The 18,210-nt window shown below is 36.6% G+C and overlaps 3 protein-coding genes across 4 annotated transcripts; 2 read left to right on the top strand and 1 right to left on the bottom strand.

Moving 5' to 3' along the window:
• Positions 1-6,229, top strand: LOC104894516 (F-box/kelch-repeat protein SKIP30). 2 transcript variants are annotated; one of them, XM_010680768.4, is made up of 2 exons: positions 1-441; positions 4,845-6,229. In XM_010680768.4, exon 2 carries the CDS (start codon positions 4,922-4,924, stop codon positions 5,957-5,959), a length of 1,038 nt encoding a protein of 345 aa, XP_010679070.1. In that variant the 5' UTR covers positions 1-441; positions 4,845-4,921; the 3' UTR covers positions 5,960-6,229. The 2 variants fall into 2 exon arrangements, with proteins under 2 accessions (XP_010679070.1, XP_019105312.1); XM_019249767.3 differs by lacking the exon at positions 1-441 and adding an exon at positions 463-1,679.
• Positions 6,230-6,818: 589 nt separating this feature from the next.
• Positions 6,819-10,437, bottom strand: LOC104894515 (putative acyl-activating enzyme 19). Its single transcript, XM_010680767.3, has one exon. The coding sequence runs from the start codon at positions 10,319-10,321 to the stop codon at positions 6,878-6,880; it is 3,444 nt and encodes a 1,147-aa protein (XP_010679069.1). The 5' UTR covers positions 10,322-10,437; the 3' UTR covers positions 6,819-6,877.
• Positions 10,438-11,653: 1,216 nt separating this feature from the next.
• LOC104894513 (uncharacterized) lies at positions 11,654-17,073 on the top strand. Its single transcript, XM_010680766.4, has 10 exons — positions 11,654-11,970; positions 12,380-12,544; positions 12,888-13,068; positions 13,157-13,213; positions 13,299-13,369; positions 13,848-13,926; positions 14,044-14,103; positions 15,934-16,028; positions 16,157-16,217; positions 16,353-17,073. Exons 1-10 carry the CDS (start codon positions 11,765-11,767, stop codon positions 16,737-16,739), a joined length of 1,362 nt encoding a protein of 453 aa, XP_010679068.1. The 5' UTR covers positions 11,654-11,764; the 3' UTR covers positions 16,740-17,073.
• The last annotated feature ends 1,137 nt before the right edge of the window (positions 17,074-18,210 follow it).

Genomic DNA, 18,210 nt, shown 5'->3' with positions numbered 1-18,210 from the left:
AAACACCACCCCAACTCTCTTGGGCAAGTTTCCTCTCACATGAAAGAGAAAACCAAAAGAATCTCTTCATAATCCAACGGTTCATACTCAAAACTCACCTTAATCCAACGGTTAAAAAGTGTACACGCTGGCATTAATTTTTATTTTTTATTTAAATTTCTCCAAATTTTAATTTCTTACAATTCTCCGCGTCGAACCCTATAAACCCAAACCCAAAAACTAGAGGCTTTTCTCTGTTCTTTCATTCATCTTTTTTCTCACCCAATAAATATTTTAAATATAATTATAAATTATAACCTTCAAAATAAAAATTACAACTTCAAATATTTCTTTTTTTTCTTTCTCTCGTAAAATCTGCAGAAAATAATCGACATTTTTCGACTGCCTTAAAAAATTTCAGATTTGATAGAAAAAGAGATTCATTTGAAGCTAAATTCTGGGGTTAGTTCTATTTCTTGATCTTTATTATTATCTTAATTATTTTTTGATGAAGATTTTATTTTCATGGTTTATGTAATTAATTTCTTGGAGTATTTTAGTATTGCATTCAATTTTTTTTGGAACTTTGATTTGGGAATTTGGTGGATTAGATTAGGGTTTTGTGAGTATGTTGTTGAAGGATGTTATGCATTTTGTAAATTTTGTTCCATGCATGTTTTTTTATGAATTTTGATAATGTATATGTGATTTTATGATTAGGTTTTTTGTTTTTTATCTTGAATCTGCTAATTTGATGTGTTGGGAATTGGAAATTGGAATTTGGAAGAAGCAAAAATGGGGATTTGAGCTATTTTGATGCTCATTTATGTGTTGATTTGGTATTGAGATCATCAGTTTCAAAGAAGAAATTAATGGAAGTCATTGCACGAGAGGTTTTCAGGATTGTGTACAAATGTTCTTGTATGAACTGTGGATGTGAGAAAGGGGAATCAAGGGTTTGTGGTTCGCCGCACCGATGTTATCCGGGAGTCGAATCATTGTTGTTTAGTAGTATGATATATAGCTGAGCAGAAGCTTGTGCTCTTTTGGTGGATAATTGTAGGAGTGACCAAGAGTCGGTTTTATCTTGATTAGGACTGCTTTTGTGCTTTAGGTCTCTGTGAGGCATTGCATTTGGACATGAGCGAAATTTCAATATATTTAAAACCGTGCATTTCGTTGAGATTCTAAACAATCTTTATTGCGAAACATTGTTCATCCTTTGGGTTGTGGTTCAAATGAACCATATGAGGAGAAGAACCTGTAATCATGGAAAACATTCGCTTTCAGATGTCGTAGATTTGGTAAAGAGATAGCATATATGTATCAAGGGTGTCTCTCATTTTTGCCGTTTGGATGTGTTTAGTTTGAAGCTGAGAAACCAAATATCAAACAATATGGAGTATGTCATGTTCATCTTATGCTATAGTGGGAGGCTTATATAGCAAATTTCGTTGATGGAACATGATAGGTGCAAAATATGGGTTGACATCATGTGTTATTTATTCATGTCCTTGTGTCTCATTTCCTGCTAATTTGACACCTCATCATTTGAAAATAGAATAGTTTAAGTTATTGGTGGATCCATGTCGCATGGCAAAATAAGAGATGTTAGGATATGGGATAGAAGATCTTTACAAATGAAACATCAAGGAAGCTCATTTGAGGGATCATACTTACATCAGTTTTATTTGGATGAGGTAGCTAGTCATAGAATTCCTTTGTTCATTTCTTGCTGCTGTCAATAAAGATGCTTTTGTTGTTATGGGGGTACATTTCTTGGCACTTTGAAATTGTAACTTTGTTGTCGCTGTTGGGTCATGTGTCTCTGTATATTATGTTTTATCAGGCATGCATGAATGTTAGAAGACATGATTTCCATTATAGTTCATTGGTCTAAAATATAAACAGATTGGTTTCCAATTTCCACTGTGTGTCACTATTCGAAATCAGTTTTGGTAGATTATCAAGGAAGGTAAAGATATGAAACCTCAGTTATGTTATCTCCTTGTCATTGTAAACATCTTATTTTTATATGAGAGGTCTTGTTCAGATAGCTTTGAGTGAGGCAATGACTGAGAAGTTCTATGTGTATAATATTACTTGTGATTTTGGAGATTGACAATTAAAGTGGACTTAGCTGATTTCGACACTCTTTCCTTGGGGGAAGAGTGGTCTTTGTCTACTGATCTCCTTGAGGCAAGAGCTGAATTTCTGTGAATTTTGTGACAAATGTTTTTCTGATATCCCATTTATCATGCAATCTCTATTTTCCTTTATCTGGTTTCTTATTATTCAATAAAGTATGCATATTTGTGTGATTGAATTGGCCGAGAAACAGAATGGAATCATAGAGAATGGAGAAAGGTAAATGGAATGGGTTATATTACCCCAGTTGTCAGGTTCTGTGAATGGATTCATACTATGTGAGTATGGCTTTTAAAATGTAAGATTTACAAAGTCATAATAAAGAAACAGAACTCGTTCCCTGTCACAATCCCTCACCTCAAGCTGCCTGCATCATACATCTTTTCTGTTGCTCTCTCTATATCCTTTTCCTGTCCAAGAATATGAGATTCAAGAGATCCACCACTTTATTTGCTTGAATCGTAGGGACGATGTTGCTTGCTGTGTGGCCTAAAATTGAGCCAATCTTTACAAAGAGGGGTTTTGGCCTGATTGTAAGCCAATATAGGTTTTGGTCTCCACCACAATAAAATAAATGAGGAAGAATTAACCGGTGGGACTCTAAGTATAACCATTTAAATGGTGGGTCTGGTTTCATGTCAATCATTGGTGTTTAGAGTGGAGGTGATGGTGTTATTGGCTTGGCTCTTTGTTCTTCCCTTTCTTTAATGTGTGTATGGGGTTGATTTACCATATTTGGCAGCTGGTGCATTAGGTTGCCTCTGCAGTCAAGTGGGTCCAGGAGAAGAGATGGAGAGAGGTAGTCCAGATAAAGTGTGATGGTTTTGGCTTCAATTTCGGTTGCTCTGATTGTGGGGGTATATATAGCTGTGGCCTTAAGGGAGGTAGTGTGATCCATTGTTTTAGTGGTGGTTTAATATTATTTTTGTGGTGCAAAGAAAATGGAATTTGTCTTATGGCATTGCTTGATTTGTAGGAAGCTCCAACTCTAACCAAGTTCCCTGTCAGGTGAATAAGGTTAAGGAATATAAGTTCTTTATTTGCTGGCTGATTAAGTTGGAATTGCTCAATTCATTTTTTAGAGCATTTCTTCCGAAAACTTAGCAAGAATAATGCCCTGGACTCTACACAATGCCATACTCAAAAAATGGTTCTTTCTCTTTCTTCCTCATGCTGCAATTAGAGAGATTGGATGTTGTGAAATTCAAAAATGTTGGAACACAGGTCAATCTTGGGTATGAAATATAGCTTTTATGTTAGAAGTTACTTGTACTTGGTCTAGGACAGTGCATCATGATTTATGTTGTAGATTTCCTCTTAGTTCGAGAGTCTCAAAATCAATGCCTGTCAATTGTTCCAGCCTGTTCTGATTTGCAAACTCTGGAAGAGGTGATGCTGTCTTTATACGATCCATGTTTCGTTCACTGATTGTTCTTGGAGGCATTTTTTTGTATGATCATGGGTGGGTTGAGGTTTATTTATTTCTGCTAAAGGGATTTAGTTGATCTTATAACGCTCAGCAGGGTTGTTAAGTCTTCTTTGTCCTTGTCCTAGTTTGACACAACATCTGCATATGATCTTTATGGATGCTGATGCACGTTTTAGCGAATTGAATTTACTCTTATTGTCGTTTGAACTCTATAGATGTGGTTAAGACTTGAGAGCTTAGTTCTTAAATAGGTATACTGATGTCCCCTTTGTTTATGAGTAAGCTATTAAGAAGGTAGGATATAGTCAATTGGTGCATGGGTATTGAAAGCTTAGATCTTAATTTAGAGTTTGGTCAACCCCAGTGGCCAGTTTTAGAACAGAGGGATTGGACACTGTGATCTCAGAAGTTGCCTATTATGTATCATAGAGCAGATCCGCAAAAGGCAGGCTACTTTTGGATGATAAAGAATCCAATACTTGCTCATGAAGTGTGGTATAAATAATTAGTGTTTGTTTGTATGACAGTAACTACTTAGAAGAAACCAGATGCTCGATGATCAGGGTTGCCATATGATATGAAACTTCACTATGGTACAGTGAATTTTTTTGGGTTTCTAGGGCCAAAGTTGGTGAGGGAGAAAATTGACTTTTGAATTATTGAGTGATGTTATATATTATTGAGATAAGATGCAGGAAAGAGAAGAAGATGAATACAGGGAAAGGTCAAAATGAATGTAGTAATATACTACCCACAACTTTGGAGAGGCTGGTTCTATCCTTACACAAGAGGATTACAAAATGTTCTTTTCTCTCCATTAGCTGCTTACCCCCACCCCTCCCCCCAATGCAGTCTTGCTTTGATTGTAACCAGCTTCTGCTAACATAACTAACTTAATATCTCAATTCTCATTGTTCCTTTTGTGTTGTTATGCCTAGCATATGTTAAATGTTGTCATTGCACTTTAGGCCTCATGTGTTAGGTGAGTTCCTGAATGTTAAATCTTTTATTTAAACGAAGGCCATTCTTTTTTCTATTTCATTTGCAGATAACATGTTTTTTTGCTTCTCTTGTTAATATCTGAAACCATTTTGTTCCTTATATATATATATATCTTTGTATGCTTTTTTCCTTCTTTCTTTTGACCTGTAGACTAGTGGAAAATTGGGGTAATCTATCAGATTTTTATCTCAAACATTCCTTGTTTTTATGGTGATTATTCACATATGTAATGTAGCTTATTCTCTGTGGCGTTAATGATGTGTGGGTACAATTACTATTATTTCAGGTTGTACTGAAGCTTTACTCAGGGTTTGAACCAACGAGAAATTTGTTTAACATGAAGCAGATGTGAGATCTTTAAGTATGTCTGTGTTGATTGAAGGTCTCCCAGATGCTGTTGCCCTAAGGTGTCTTGCTCATGTTCCATTTCACCTTCATCCGAAGTTAGAGCTTGTGAGTCGTACTTGGAGAACTGCTCTCCGCAGTCGTGAGCTTTTTAAGGCTAGGGAAGAGGTTGGTTCATCCGAGGAATTTCTGTGTGTATGTGCATTTGAGCCAGATAATTTATGGCAGCTATATGACCCCGTCCATGACATCTGGTTCACACTCCCTGATTTCCCATCAAAAATTAGGCATCTTGCTCACTTTGGGGCAGTGTCCACCGGCGGAAAGCTATTTGTGCTTGGCGGTGGGAGTGAAGCTGTTGACCCATCGACTGGTGATCAGGATGGGAGCTTTGCAACCAATGAAGTATGGTCATATGATCCTGTTATGAGGAAGTGGGCCCAGTGTGCTCCCATGCTGGTCCCCCGTGCTATGTTTGCATGCTGTGTCTTGGATGGAAAGATCATTGTTGCCGGTGGTTTCACCAGCTGCCGAAAATCCATTGCTCAGGCAGAAGTGTATGATCCTGAAAAGGATACATGGCTTTCGATTCCCGATCTTCCTTACACTCATAACTCAGCATGCTCGGGAGTTGTGATTCAGGATAAAATGCATGTGGTGGACAAGGGGCTCTCAATGGTGCAGGTCCTCGAGAGGCCTTTTGATGGTTGGTTGGTAGAAGACCATGGCTGGCTTCAGGGTCCAATGACACTAGTTAAAGGAGTTCTTTATGTCATGAGCCATGGCCTGATTTACAGACAGGAAAATGGTAAAAGAAAGTTGGTTGTGTCGGCATCAGAGGTAAGTAAGAGAATTGGTTCTGCAATGATTGGATTGGGAGGAGAGATATATGTAGTTGGAGGTGTGATTGGTCCTGATCGATGCAACCGGGATATCAAGCCAACATCTGATGTGGATGTTTTGACTGTAGGGAGTGAGAGACCGATCTGGCGTCGAGCTACTCCTATGTCTAGGTGCCGCGGTACTGTACTTGGATGTACGAAGTTGAGAATTTAGAGATGTTTTTTTAAGGATGTTGTGCTTTGTTGTAAGAATGCAGGGGGACGAGCTCCTTCTCCACCCCCCTTTGAATTGTGTTGTAACTGGTTTTTACATGTCCTTTCGCTTGATCATGAAGATGCTATAAGTTTTATATAGGCAACAGATCAACGTGGAATGTAAAGTTTCTTTTAGCACTGGCCAATTCTTTGCGCAATTGATCGAGTACATGTTGTTTAACCCTTTTGTTGTCTCAAAATGTTGGAATGAAGTTTGATTTTCGGTTAATCCGGAGGAATCCCCTTTAAAGTTAGGTGATATCTGATACTAGTCTAGGTTTATTTTGGACTTCTGATAAGTAATTTTTAATTGTGCCTTTCTTACAAGTTACAACCACTTGTTTCAAAAAGAATGTCATCTTCGTTTTCTTTTGTGTTGGTTTAGTAGGCACCAGGCCGCCAGCCGCCATGCGGTGCTACCTTCGAGTCGTTTCTCCATAAACTTTCATTACCATTCTTGTGGTTGTCTGGTTGAATTAAGCGCTTAAACCTAAATGAAGAATGGTAATAACAAAATAAACACAACTTACTTCATGAAGAACCAAAAACACAAGGGCATGAGAAGAGGGGGAAATTATAATATAACATAGATGATGGCCATAAACAAAAGGGCAACCATTTATCACAATAAGCTTACGTATAATTATGTCCTTGTATTACTCGAATGGGACACACAAAAACGGCCATATATTTATAAAAGGCTAAATGGAAAAATTGTTCTGTACATGATATAGATGAGTAATTAGTATGTGACTTTTACTAATTGGAACGGCGAATTACCAAAAAATGTCTCTTCCTCTCACATACGGCGAAAAAAGTTCACTAACTAGTTTGATTCTTATATTTGCATTGATAATACAATAATACAATTCATTAGTCATTCCTCTATATATGCTTCAACAACAATACAGTGCAAATAATCATCCCTACAACCTACAAAAATTCGCCCCCCAACCATCACTGGCGAAGAGAATATGTCTCCTTGAAGATCAAGTTGTGCAAATTTCTGAACCACATCCACTGGTATATTATCTTCAGTAGGAACACAACTTACTTGAAGTAAAACAATTCTTCCTGAGCTGGAGCAAATGCAAACCAATCTATTTAAGGGAGAACGATCAGATATCAACTTTATGTTCTCATCAACATATGCTGATGATGTAATTGGATCTCCTGCATCATACTTCCACAGAATTCTTCCCTGTTCCAACTCAAATGAGTAAACATTTCCGTTTCTAGAGCACACCAGAGCCTGAGAACCAAGCGCCTTAGTTATGCACGGTCCAGCAAATATCGGACCATCAGTCTTGACCCTCCAAACAACAGATCCTTTTGGGTTTACAGAAAGAACATCCCCGCTAACTAAGCAGCATAAGACATTCCCATCAGAACTGACCGAAAGAGATCCAAATATTGGAGCTTCAAGTTCAAGCTGCCACACAATAGAGAGCGCTGTAGACTTTAATGTTACAGCTGTCAAACGTCCATTGGTTGTCCCCACGTAAAGCATACTATGAGAGTCGTCGATTGCTGGGGAACCAAATACACTTCCTCCGCAAGGAAGCTGATGGACGCAACAGTAATTACTATAGTCAAGACCATATAGATTATGATCATGTGATCCACACCATATGAGCTTCCTGCACCTGTCTATGGTAGGTTGTGACTTCACTTCACCGCCTGTTTGAAAAGTCCAGTTTATGTTGCCCTTCATCATATCAATGAAGTATATCTTTCCTTGGTAGCATCCTACTACAACCTGAGAGAAGTCTCCATCAATCATAGCTGAGCATTCGATTCGACTTTCTAATTTTATCTCCCATCTAATGGAACCATTTCTAGCATTAACACAAAGAAACTTGTGGGAGTGTGACCCTATGAATATCAACATTTGGTTATCCTTAAAAGTAATCAATGGAGATGCATCAACACAAGAGTCTAAGGGAACTTTCCATATTTCTCGTAAAGAACCTTTGATATGTCTAGGAAGTTCAAATTCCTGGGCTTCAGGATTGAATGCAGAGTTACCCTTATGCACAACTTTGTTGCAACGGGTGATTGCACAATTGTCTGCTATTGCATGGGCTTCCCACGGGAAGAAACTTAGTGAAGTTACACTTACACCCTTGAGATTAGAATACAACTCAGCATCTACTCTAAGGTGCTTAGAGTCATCACGCTCATCAGTGTCAGTCCACATAGTTTCTTCATGTTTCCTTGACTTAACTAATCTAGAACCAGAGGAATGAAGTGGGTTCACTTTTTGAGCTTTGGGCATCATTTCCCACTTCTTTTGGTCATCACCTCTAAAAAGGCCTTCTTTCTCTTCGATAGCTTTCTGAAGTTGGGATGGACTTGGGAACATATACAACAATCTCATATCAATTCCTAACTTATGAGCAACATGAGCTGCAATGATTGAATCACCACCCATTGCAAAGAAGTCATCATGACTGCCAACTTCTGCAACACCCAATGAATTACAAAAGGCTTCTTTAATATGCTCTAAGGTCTTGCTACATGTAACATGTCCCTTGTTTGGATCATCAGTTGGAGCAAAAAAACTAGGTAGTAATGTATAATTAACCTTCCCGGTAGAAGACATAGGAATTTCCTCAGTACAAATAATTTCCTTGGGAATCATCGCTGGAGGAAGTCTATCAACCATCCAACTTCTAATAGATCTCAAAACTTGAGATGAATTGCCGTTATCTTTCAATACTAGAATCGCTCCAAGAAAGGCATGCCCTTCTTGCTCATTACAGAAAACTACAGAAGCATCCGCTAGATCTGGGTGTCCTCTTAATGAATCCTCTACCTCCTCCAGTGCAATACGTTGGCCATTAACCTTTATGGTGCGATCTTCTCTTCCACAAAAAATCAAGTCACCATTTGAAAGCCTTCTAGCAAAATCACCCATTCTGTAGTAGAGTTTACTACTCACACGCTCATGAATAGAAACAGAATCTTCTCTCAACTCCACATAGTCCAAGGGCATAATATTACCTTCAGAATAATAGCCACTCGAAAGACATACGCCTGTAACACATATTTCTCCTTCATCATGATTCCCATCTTTCTCAATAAGCTTAACGTTGCAATTAGTGATGGGCTTACCAATGGGAACACTACTCACTACCTCACTTTCTAGCAATGCTGACAACTCTTTGCAGTCAAAATAAGTACAATCACCAGAAACCTCAGTACTTCCATAGATATTCAAGATAGTAGTCTTAGGAAATACCCTAGAAAGCAACTTCCACAAAGATACAGGGAAAACTTCACCACTCAACACTAACAGTTTCAAAGAACATTCCACACTCTCAAAATACCTCCCTTCCAAGGCGGGGAGAAGTGCCCTCATTAACGAAGGAACAGCGGTCATTCTAGTGATCGAGTAATCATACATGTAATCAACAAGACCAAACAAATTCCCCTTCAACTCATTAAATGGGGGAACCACCAAAGTACATCCTACAAGCATAGGAGCTAAAAATTCTTGAAGATGATCAACAAAACTTATAGATGTCTTGAATAACATAACATCATCCCCTTTCAATGGATAAAATTCTTGCATCCACAAAAACCTATTCAAAATCCCTTCTTCTGTCCCACAAACACCTTTAGGTTTACCAGTAGAACCAGAAGTATACATCAAATAACTAAACTTCCTTAAACTTCTACTTTCACAAGGCCAAACTAAATCCAATTTCCCACAACTTTGTTCAAGAATCCCATCAATAGATATGCATAAAACATGAAACTTGCAGCAATTTACAAGCCAATGTGATTCATCAAGTAAATGGGTACTTCTTTCTTTGCCAGAATTCAAACACCCAATAATCAAATCAACATTTGAAGATGAAATTATTGACAAAATTCTTTCTTTAGGCCAAGAAGGATCAAGAGGGAGAAAGGCTCCACCACATCTAAAAATAGAAAGAACTGTAACAACATATTCTACTGAAGGTACCATGAAAACTCCCAATAACTTTGTTGTGACATTAAAATTGATATTACCTGAGGTGGGTCTGATTAAGGAGGGATCATCACCACCGTTGAGGATATGATGAAGCCTGAAAGTGAGGGAATCAACGGCTGATAATAGCTGGGAGAAAGTGAAGAACTTGTCTCCATCATATAGTAGAGAGTTAGCATTACTTGTGTTAGTTTCATCAACTATAAGATTTTTGGGGGGTTTTGTGGCGTGAATAACGGCTATTTTCTTGGGTTTAGTCGAAGCAATTTGGTGGAATATGTGGGATATGCAGCATGAGGAGGAGGAAGGAAAAAAGAGCTGCTTTTGCTTCTCATTTGCCATTAATCTTCTTCGTGTGATTTTACTAGCAGCGAAAAGTGATTTGTTTTTGGTTTTGTGAGAGATGGTGAGATAGAAATGTCGGATGAGTAAAAGAGTAAAGAGGTGTGATTTTACATGGTCTCAACTCTCAATTTAGTTCCTTTTATTTTTGTTAAAAATAGAAACAAATTGCATAAATATGTTCAAAGTTTTACAATCATGGATTAAATGTTGCATACAATAATTAGGGAAAATTCGAGTTACAACACATTTCTAATCCATGGTCTTACTACATGTCTCAATTTAGTTTGCTCAAACGGTTTTGCCACAAGTTCTAATAAGTATAGCTGGTAAACGTGTCACGTCGTATAAAATTTGTGTCAGGTACATCAGTTTGACCCGTTTATCAAGCGAGCATATTTACATATACTAAACAAATGTACGTCATATATTTCTTAACCCATGTCCTATACTAATATTTTATTTATATAAACCAAGTCAAAAATCCAAAGAATAAGTATTACATATTTACAAAAAATATTCAAATTATTTAAAGGCCAATTAATAATATTGACAGTAGAATATTAGTTACAACGGGTTGTCGTGTCGGATTCGGTTAAAATGTTCAACTCTAACCCAACCCATTTGATAAAATGGGTCGTGTCGAGTCAACCCACTTACTTAAACAGGCTGAAAACCTTGACCCAAATCCGCTAATTTCGTGTCGAGTTAGCGGGCCGCATCAGTTCTTACCACCTCGACTTTTAATAGGCATGGAATAAATAAAAAATACAAAATGGGGGTAGAATAGAAGTAGGGCTCACCATTAAAGAGAGAAAAATCCACCAAAATAGATAATGGTGTTGCAATTTGCAAATAAAGTAGGACACAAAAGGACTATGTGGCAACTAAGATCTCTCTACCGATTGAGATGTTCGCTTTTTCAAGGCATTGCTATTTGAATTTATTCTGAATTTAGGACACAAAGAGTATAAATTAAGATAATTGCATAATTTGTACACATCTTTCACTATGTTTAATTTGTTTTCAGTGATCTTTTCTAACGTTCAAGTCATATTATCATAATGAAAAACTTTCGGATATGATTTTAATGTAACTACTTGTGAAAAGAAAAGACTTGGAAGACAAAATCATTATTATTAGTCTTTATATTAATTACAAAATTATAACTATTTTTCTAACTTAATAAACATTTATCCCTTAAAAAACAATATATCTACAAAATTGCTCTCAAGGTTAATTCTATCAAAAATGTAAAAACTATGTCAATGGTAAAAACAAAAGTTTAAATTAGGACCACAAGCCCTAAGTGCCCAACACGTCACAAAGAAAAATAAGCCCAACACCAACACAAGAGTAGTTATAGTTTGCAAAAACCCACCAAAACCCTAAACAAAAGAAAGAATTTTTGGAGACTCAAGTATCAAGTATCAAGTATCAACAATGGAGGAAACCCAGATGGAGGAAGAATGTAAAAAAGAAATAAACGGAACCCAGATTGAGGAAAAAGAATCTGAAGATACCCAGATTAATGATGACAGAGATTCCAACTCACAAACTGAGGTTGCTCCTGCTTTAATTGCAGTTCATCCCTTTGATCAATCCATTGCAGTGGCTGTTGGGTCGGATCTCCGCATTTTTAATCTTGCGTATGCCACTTTTTCCTTCACTTTACATGCTTTTGGTGGCTAATTACAGATTTTGATGTCTTAATACGATGTTAATTATGCTTGTGGAAAGTTTTGATTTTTGGAATAGTTAGCTGGAATTTGATAAAGATGTGTGTTTTACAATTTGGAAGTTTAGATAATCAGAAAGTTCAAGTCTATTAAATATGTTTAGTATATAATTTAAAAGTTATGAACTTGCAAAATGTTCATTTGTGATTTTGATTTTATTGTTATTTGTAATTTTATTAAGTGAGGGAGTAATATCATTGAGTAAATACTAAATAATGTTATTATTGCTATTTAGATGTTTGAGTTATAATGGTCAATTTGTGAAATTCTGATGCTTGAGAAATGAGAACTGAACTTTTTTTACTTTTCATTATTGCAGAAAGAATTGTTGTGTCTCCTTGGTAGATGAATCCAAGGAAATTCTACATAGAGATTCTATTAGAGATGTACGTTTCAGTGAGACGGGAAAGCTTTTGGTATCGGCGGGTGATGACAAGCTAGTTAAGATATGGAGCACAGAGACCTGGCAATGTCTCTGTACTGTGTAAGTTCTCCTTACTATTAATGTGTCTGTTTTGTGGTAAGGTTTGCATCCGTTATTGGGTTGCCTCTGTTGTTGGTAGTAGATTTTTATGATAGAGAGAACTCAATGAACGCTGTCGGTCTTGAATCTTACACCATGCCGAAATTATATTAGAATGCCTTATCACCCAATATGTGTTGAATTTGGGTGAATGGAGTTGAACCTAGTTGATTGATTTGTTTGCTGAATAGAATGTATTTTGTGTCAAAATTGTATGGTTTTTGATTGTAGCATCAAAGGTAGCATTCTCTTTTGACCTTTTCTGTTTACCATATTTATGTGATCTAGCTTGTTGATGGAACAGAAACTCGGAAAAGAGGGTGAGTGCAGTTGCTATTAGCAAAGATGAACAGTATGTCGGTTTTGCAGACAAATTTGGAGTTGTTTGGATTGTAGATCTTGAGGGGATTGCTGAAAATCAGCCTGTCTCCAACAAGAAGGCAGTGGCAATTTTTGGCCATTACTGTAGTATCGTTACTAGCCTGGTATGTCAGTCATCTCTGTCCAGTGCCACTCACTTGATCCTTGTACATTTGCACTATCTTGTTTTAAAGCACCTGTTCATCCTCACAGGAATTTTCACCTGATGGACATTTCATAGTCAGCGCTGACCGAGACTTTAAAATCCGTGTAATAAGTTTTTCAATTACTTTGTCCAATTATTCAGACCTTAAGTCTCTTGCACTTGTTTTATCATACAATTTTCTTGTGACAGGTTAGTGTCTTTCCCAAAAACCCTTTGAAAGGAGTCCATGAGATTCAGAGTTTTTGTCTTGGTCATTCAGAGTGAGTTTTTGTTTCTTCTTTCATTTTTGTTTATTCTTTTCCAGGAATCAATGATGATAAATTATGCTTTAAAATTCTAGTGTATAGTACTTCTTACACTATCTGAATGTGCCATCTTTTCTTGTACAAATTAACAATAGATTTGGAGTTTCTGTATATTGGAATATGTTCATTGGAGACGTCTGCTTGACTTATCACAACACATGAATCCTTGACAGCTATACCTTGCCATAGACTTAAAATTGATTAAGCTCTTTAGACTCTCATAGTTGTTACCTTTCTTTTTCCCTCTCTGCACTGAACTTGTAAAAATGACATATAGCAAGTGATTCCAATTTGGGGTCGTGAGTGGTTTAATGAACAAAGTAACAACTGATCCTGCTCATAAATATGTTAAGATTATTTAGAATGCCATGAAAAGTGCGTTAAGCATTTTGAATTCTGTGCAGCTTCGTAATTTATAATTTTTTTTTTTCAGGTTTGTATCATGCCTCACTTTTGTGAACAATTCAGATTTCCCACAAGGATTTCTCGTGTCAGGAAGTGGTGATTCAACTGTGAGTAAAAATATTACATATATAAGTATGAACCAATTAGTGTTGTGTTTCTCTTCTTATAAGAGAGGCCAGGTTGCTGTCCCGAGTTTATATGGAACTTTTTCTTTTTGCTTTCAGGTTTGCTTGTGGAATGTGACATCTGGGTCACTTCTTTGTACACATGAAGTGGGAAGAGAGGTAGGTCAGTATGCACAAGCAATAATCTTTGCTTTCCTTTCTGAGTAGCTCCTACTTCTAATAATCATTGGATGAACTAGAGGAACAATGAACCTTTGCACGTGTGGTGCCTTACTAATATTTCAAATTTGAATTAAAATGCAGTAAAAGCCTACTTAAGCGGAAAATCACCTCATATCTCACTAAAGAACAAACAAGGAGGATATGCCCAAGATTAAACTAACAAGGATCAGTAACGCCATATGATTTAGTGGGTTTTCTTGAATTGCTTCTTCATAGAAGCAAATTTATGCAGACCCCTATATGAGGAAGACTCAGTCTAGCCCAAGGCTTGGAACTTATCTAGTGTTGTTACTGCCTGCTACTAGCTCAACCCCCTTAGTCATAAATTTGGATTATTTTACGAGTCTTAGTAATAGCTACGAGTTATGTGCGACTGTGCATGTCTGTGCAACTTCCATTGTGGTTTTTGTTTGAATATGGTGTTATTATCACAACATAATACCATTGATAATTGGATAAATTTGAGAGTATCAGAGATATTTTTGGTTATTAGGCATGTTGCCTTTTTGAAGTGTTTTGTTTCAAAAGATATGTTAGAATTCATATAAAAAGCTATATTCTGGATACTTTTGAAAAATGAGTAAGTAGGAATGAAGGTTTCTTATTTTAGTTTTTCTGAAGGGAGGAGGAAAAGTATTTCAGAAAGTCATGTATGTAATAAGAAAAGTAAAAAGATGAAAGTGTTATTTGTTTTTTATGAGAAAAGATGGAAGATGTTAAGAGTTCAGGATTAGTGTATAAGACCAAAGGATGCATGGTGGGACGTGTAGGGATACGTTTGGTTTCAAGGAAGATTCTTGGTATCCCAGGAGATTACCCTCAAAGCTCACTATTTCCATTTCACCACTGGTCGCAAAAGGACTTCGAAAATGCGAGTTAAGCTTCCAAATGGCTGAAAAAGGGGTCATTCTAGATAAAGTGTCATGTATGGTGTTTCAGAAACCTATTAAGGACCACAAGGCACCCTAAGCATCTTTGGAGCTGGGGTCTCTCCGCTCTAAGTTCTTTCCAATACTTTCCACCAGTGTAATAAAGGAGTTGTCGGACATAACTTTGGCCCTTGCCCTTTGCTGCAAAAATATGGTACAGGCAACCCTAACAGACTTTTACCATGATCCCTACCAATCTTGCCATCAAGCTCTGGCAGGATTTCTGGATCATGAGTTATAGTCTTCTATAAATGGGTACTTTTCTGAGCAACCTTCATAATAGACTTTGGATTGCGTATCGTACGAATGTTAACAGATCTTACCAATTCGCAAGTAGAAGTAAGGCTAAAAGAGCCACTTTAGAATTGTACGAATAAGATTAATGTATCTGACCCCTCTCTCCTTATTCCTAACCCATACTAGGGTGAGCCTTCTTAATGGCATTGGTGTAATCTATAAATAGTTAGAGCCTTAGAGGTCAGAACTTAGAAATATCGGACATGGGTATATGAAAAGCTTTTATAAACTTATTGTTATATTTTTAACATTGCACTATGAGTATCCTTTTGTTTGAGGTGTCAGATGCACATGTACATCGATATGTGCCATAAGGCAACATAATTAGAATGTCTGATTAGAAAAGGGGAATACGGTTATGGTATGTTTCTGACCCCCCCCCCCCCCAACCCCGGACGAGCAGCAAGTACAAGATTTACTAACTTGATAATGGACTAATTTCTGGACTCTAATTCATCATGAAACTAACTACGCCCTGCCCCAGATATGGTCTTTTCGTATTATCAATTGTAAATTTTGTCAATGTCTTACTTTCACCTAGTTAATGAAGGCAAGTCCATCAGATGAAAGCCATTCTGCTGTTACTGATGTATGCGCGGCTGGTGATGGGTCATTAGTTGCGGTTGCAATTCAGAGGCAAGTTTCTGAGATCTTTTTGTTTTTTTTATTTGTTCTTACAATGTATTTGACTTTGTTCTTCATTAAAATTGACTTTCCGGTCCTAGTTATGCATTTGTAATTTGGTTTCTTATTTCGTTTTTCAGCTTGCAAGGAATATTATTGTTGAGCTGTGACCTTTCAGCTGGAAAGCTTTCCACCCTCAAGGTAGGTACATGCAAAAGAAATTCCAGAATTTTTACTAGAAAGTATTAATGTTCCATTGCTGCTGTCCGTCCGATATTGACAGATCACACCATATAGCAATTAGTTCTGTTCTTGCCTCACACTCACTTCCTGCAGGTGGTTTCAGTACCAGGAGAAACATTTATCCCTACAAGACTGGGGATGACGTTGTCAGGGAATTTGTTGTGGATGGTCACAGGTGCTTCTAATCTACCAGGTTCAAAAACTGCATCCTTCGCACGAATCAAACTTGTGTCCAGTCTCAAGAAAATATCCAATGATTCCGATTTTGAGCCTAGAGTTTTGAAAGATGAAGAGATACCTGGAGGAGAGCAATTACTACAGAAGTTGCAAGGCAGTGTATCTATAGAGAGTGCGGTCTTCGCTGCTGCTGCTGATGCCATCAATGCTGCAATGAGCAATTTATTGAGAAAAAAGCAGTATTCCGATGAGAAACGCGATTTCAGAAAGAAGACTAGAAATGATAAGAAATTTCAACAATAACAAGATTGTTTTATAAGCTAGCTCTATAGATATCTTAAGGTTTTTACATATAGTGCAGAGCTCGAGTCATGTCACATGTAATGCATAAAGTAGAAAATGTGGTTTGTTGCTGTGCTATTTGTTGTATCATTTAATTTGCTGCCGAGAAGTGAATTTTGTAAGAGTAATTTACCATTCTCCCTTATTCATACTAACCATTCTTACAGTGAAATGTAATGAATGTGAACCCCTTTTTTTGTTCAAGTTAACCTTGTTTTGTTCAACTAATGAAAGAAGTTATAAGAAGAACTGTGTTAGAAGAATGATATATATAATGAAATGAACTATTATTGTATATTGATAAACTATTGTTTTTTGTGAATTGAACTTATGTCCTCTGGATAGCCCTGCAAGAACTTCAGCCGGTCCAAACACCGCGACAAAGTCAAAAACCACTCAATTTTTTTGAGCCGTATCAAACTAGAATTAACCCGACCTGATCCGAAATCGATGTCCGATGGTTAAACCGCAAACATTCAAAACATGAATTCTTTGTTGTAGTATATGCCTAAGGTGCCATAAGTCCATAACTCTATCCTAGTGATACTCTAACCATTGATTTGTTTGATACCCACTAGGCTATATATGTTATATCAATAATTCATAAGTTAAGACAGTAGTGTAGTTGGTTGAGCCTAAAAGACAAAGACATATCTATGAAAGTGGTTCCCTTTTCAAATCAAATGTTTATATCTCTTACCCTTTTCCCTATTTATAACTGCCCTACCCTAATTTCATTGGGTCTACTCCCACATAAAAATATGCCCACATTATTATTATTATTATAATAACAAGGGTTGATCTTTAATATATGGTGTTTTCAGTGAAGTATACGTCACTGACATGCTACCTGACACCCATCAATTTCAACAAATTATTTATAAGCTCTTGGCATAATCATAATCAATGCTGACATTAACTTGAACAGTTGGCTTGTAATTATTGGATCCTAAATGATAATAATAGAGTACTCTAATCTTTTGAGTCAAAAAGGGGTTTCCTCTTACCCAAACAAATTATCTTTTATCTCGATTTGTGACAATCTTAATGGAATATGATACCATGATGAACACATAGGGACCATCAAAGTTCTACTAATTCTTTATGGAAGGTGATTCTGTTAGAAGGTTACTAAGGCTATGTTCAGTTCATCTTATTTTTGTTTATTTCAGATCTAATCAGATCAGATCAGATCAGATCAGATCAGAAAAAATAAGTTCAGATCAGATCAGTTCAGATCATGCTTATATTTAAAAATCATTATATCTTTCATTACATATTAGTAAAAATCACAATAATTGAATATTAATAAAGTACTCATTGAGACGAATCAAACAAGACCCCACATGACTATATTTTTTCTTATATATTGAGAAAAATCTAAAAGATAAGATCTTGTAATCAGAAAAAATAAGTTCAGATCAAATCAAAT

The sequence above is a fragment of the Beta vulgaris genome, chromosome 5, assembly GCF_026745355.1.
Source record: "Beta vulgaris subsp. vulgaris cultivar EL10 chromosome 5, EL10.2, whole genome shotgun sequence".
Taxonomy (NCBI): Eukaryota; Viridiplantae; Streptophyta; class Magnoliopsida; order Caryophyllales; family Amaranthaceae; genus Beta; species Beta vulgaris.
Note: the sequence above shows the minus strand (reverse complement) of the source record. Positions and strands in the feature narration are given on the sequence as shown.

Excerpts from the sequence above, each read along its gene's own strand:
- LOC104894516 (XM_010680768.4), top strand. The coding sequence starts at position 4,922 with ATGTCTGTGTTGATTGAAGGTCTCCCAGATGCTGTTGCCCTAAGGTGT.
- LOC104894513 (XM_010680766.4), top strand. The coding sequence starts at position 11,765 with ATGGAGGAAACCCAGATGGAGGAAGAATGTAAAAAAGAAATAAACGGA. Across the intron at positions 14,104-15,933 it reads CACATGAAGTGGGAAGAGAG|TTAATGAAGGCAAGTCCATC; the intron begins GTAGGTCAGTAT and ends ACTTTCACCTAG. Across the intron at positions 16,218-16,352 it reads GAAAGCTTTCCACCCTCAAG|GTGGTTTCAGTACCAGGAGA; the intron begins GTAGGTACATGC and ends CACTTCCTGCAG.
- LOC104894515 (XM_010680767.3), bottom strand. The coding sequence starts at position 10,321 with ATGGCAAATGAGAAGCAAAAGCAGCTCTTTTTTCCTTCCTCCTCCTCA.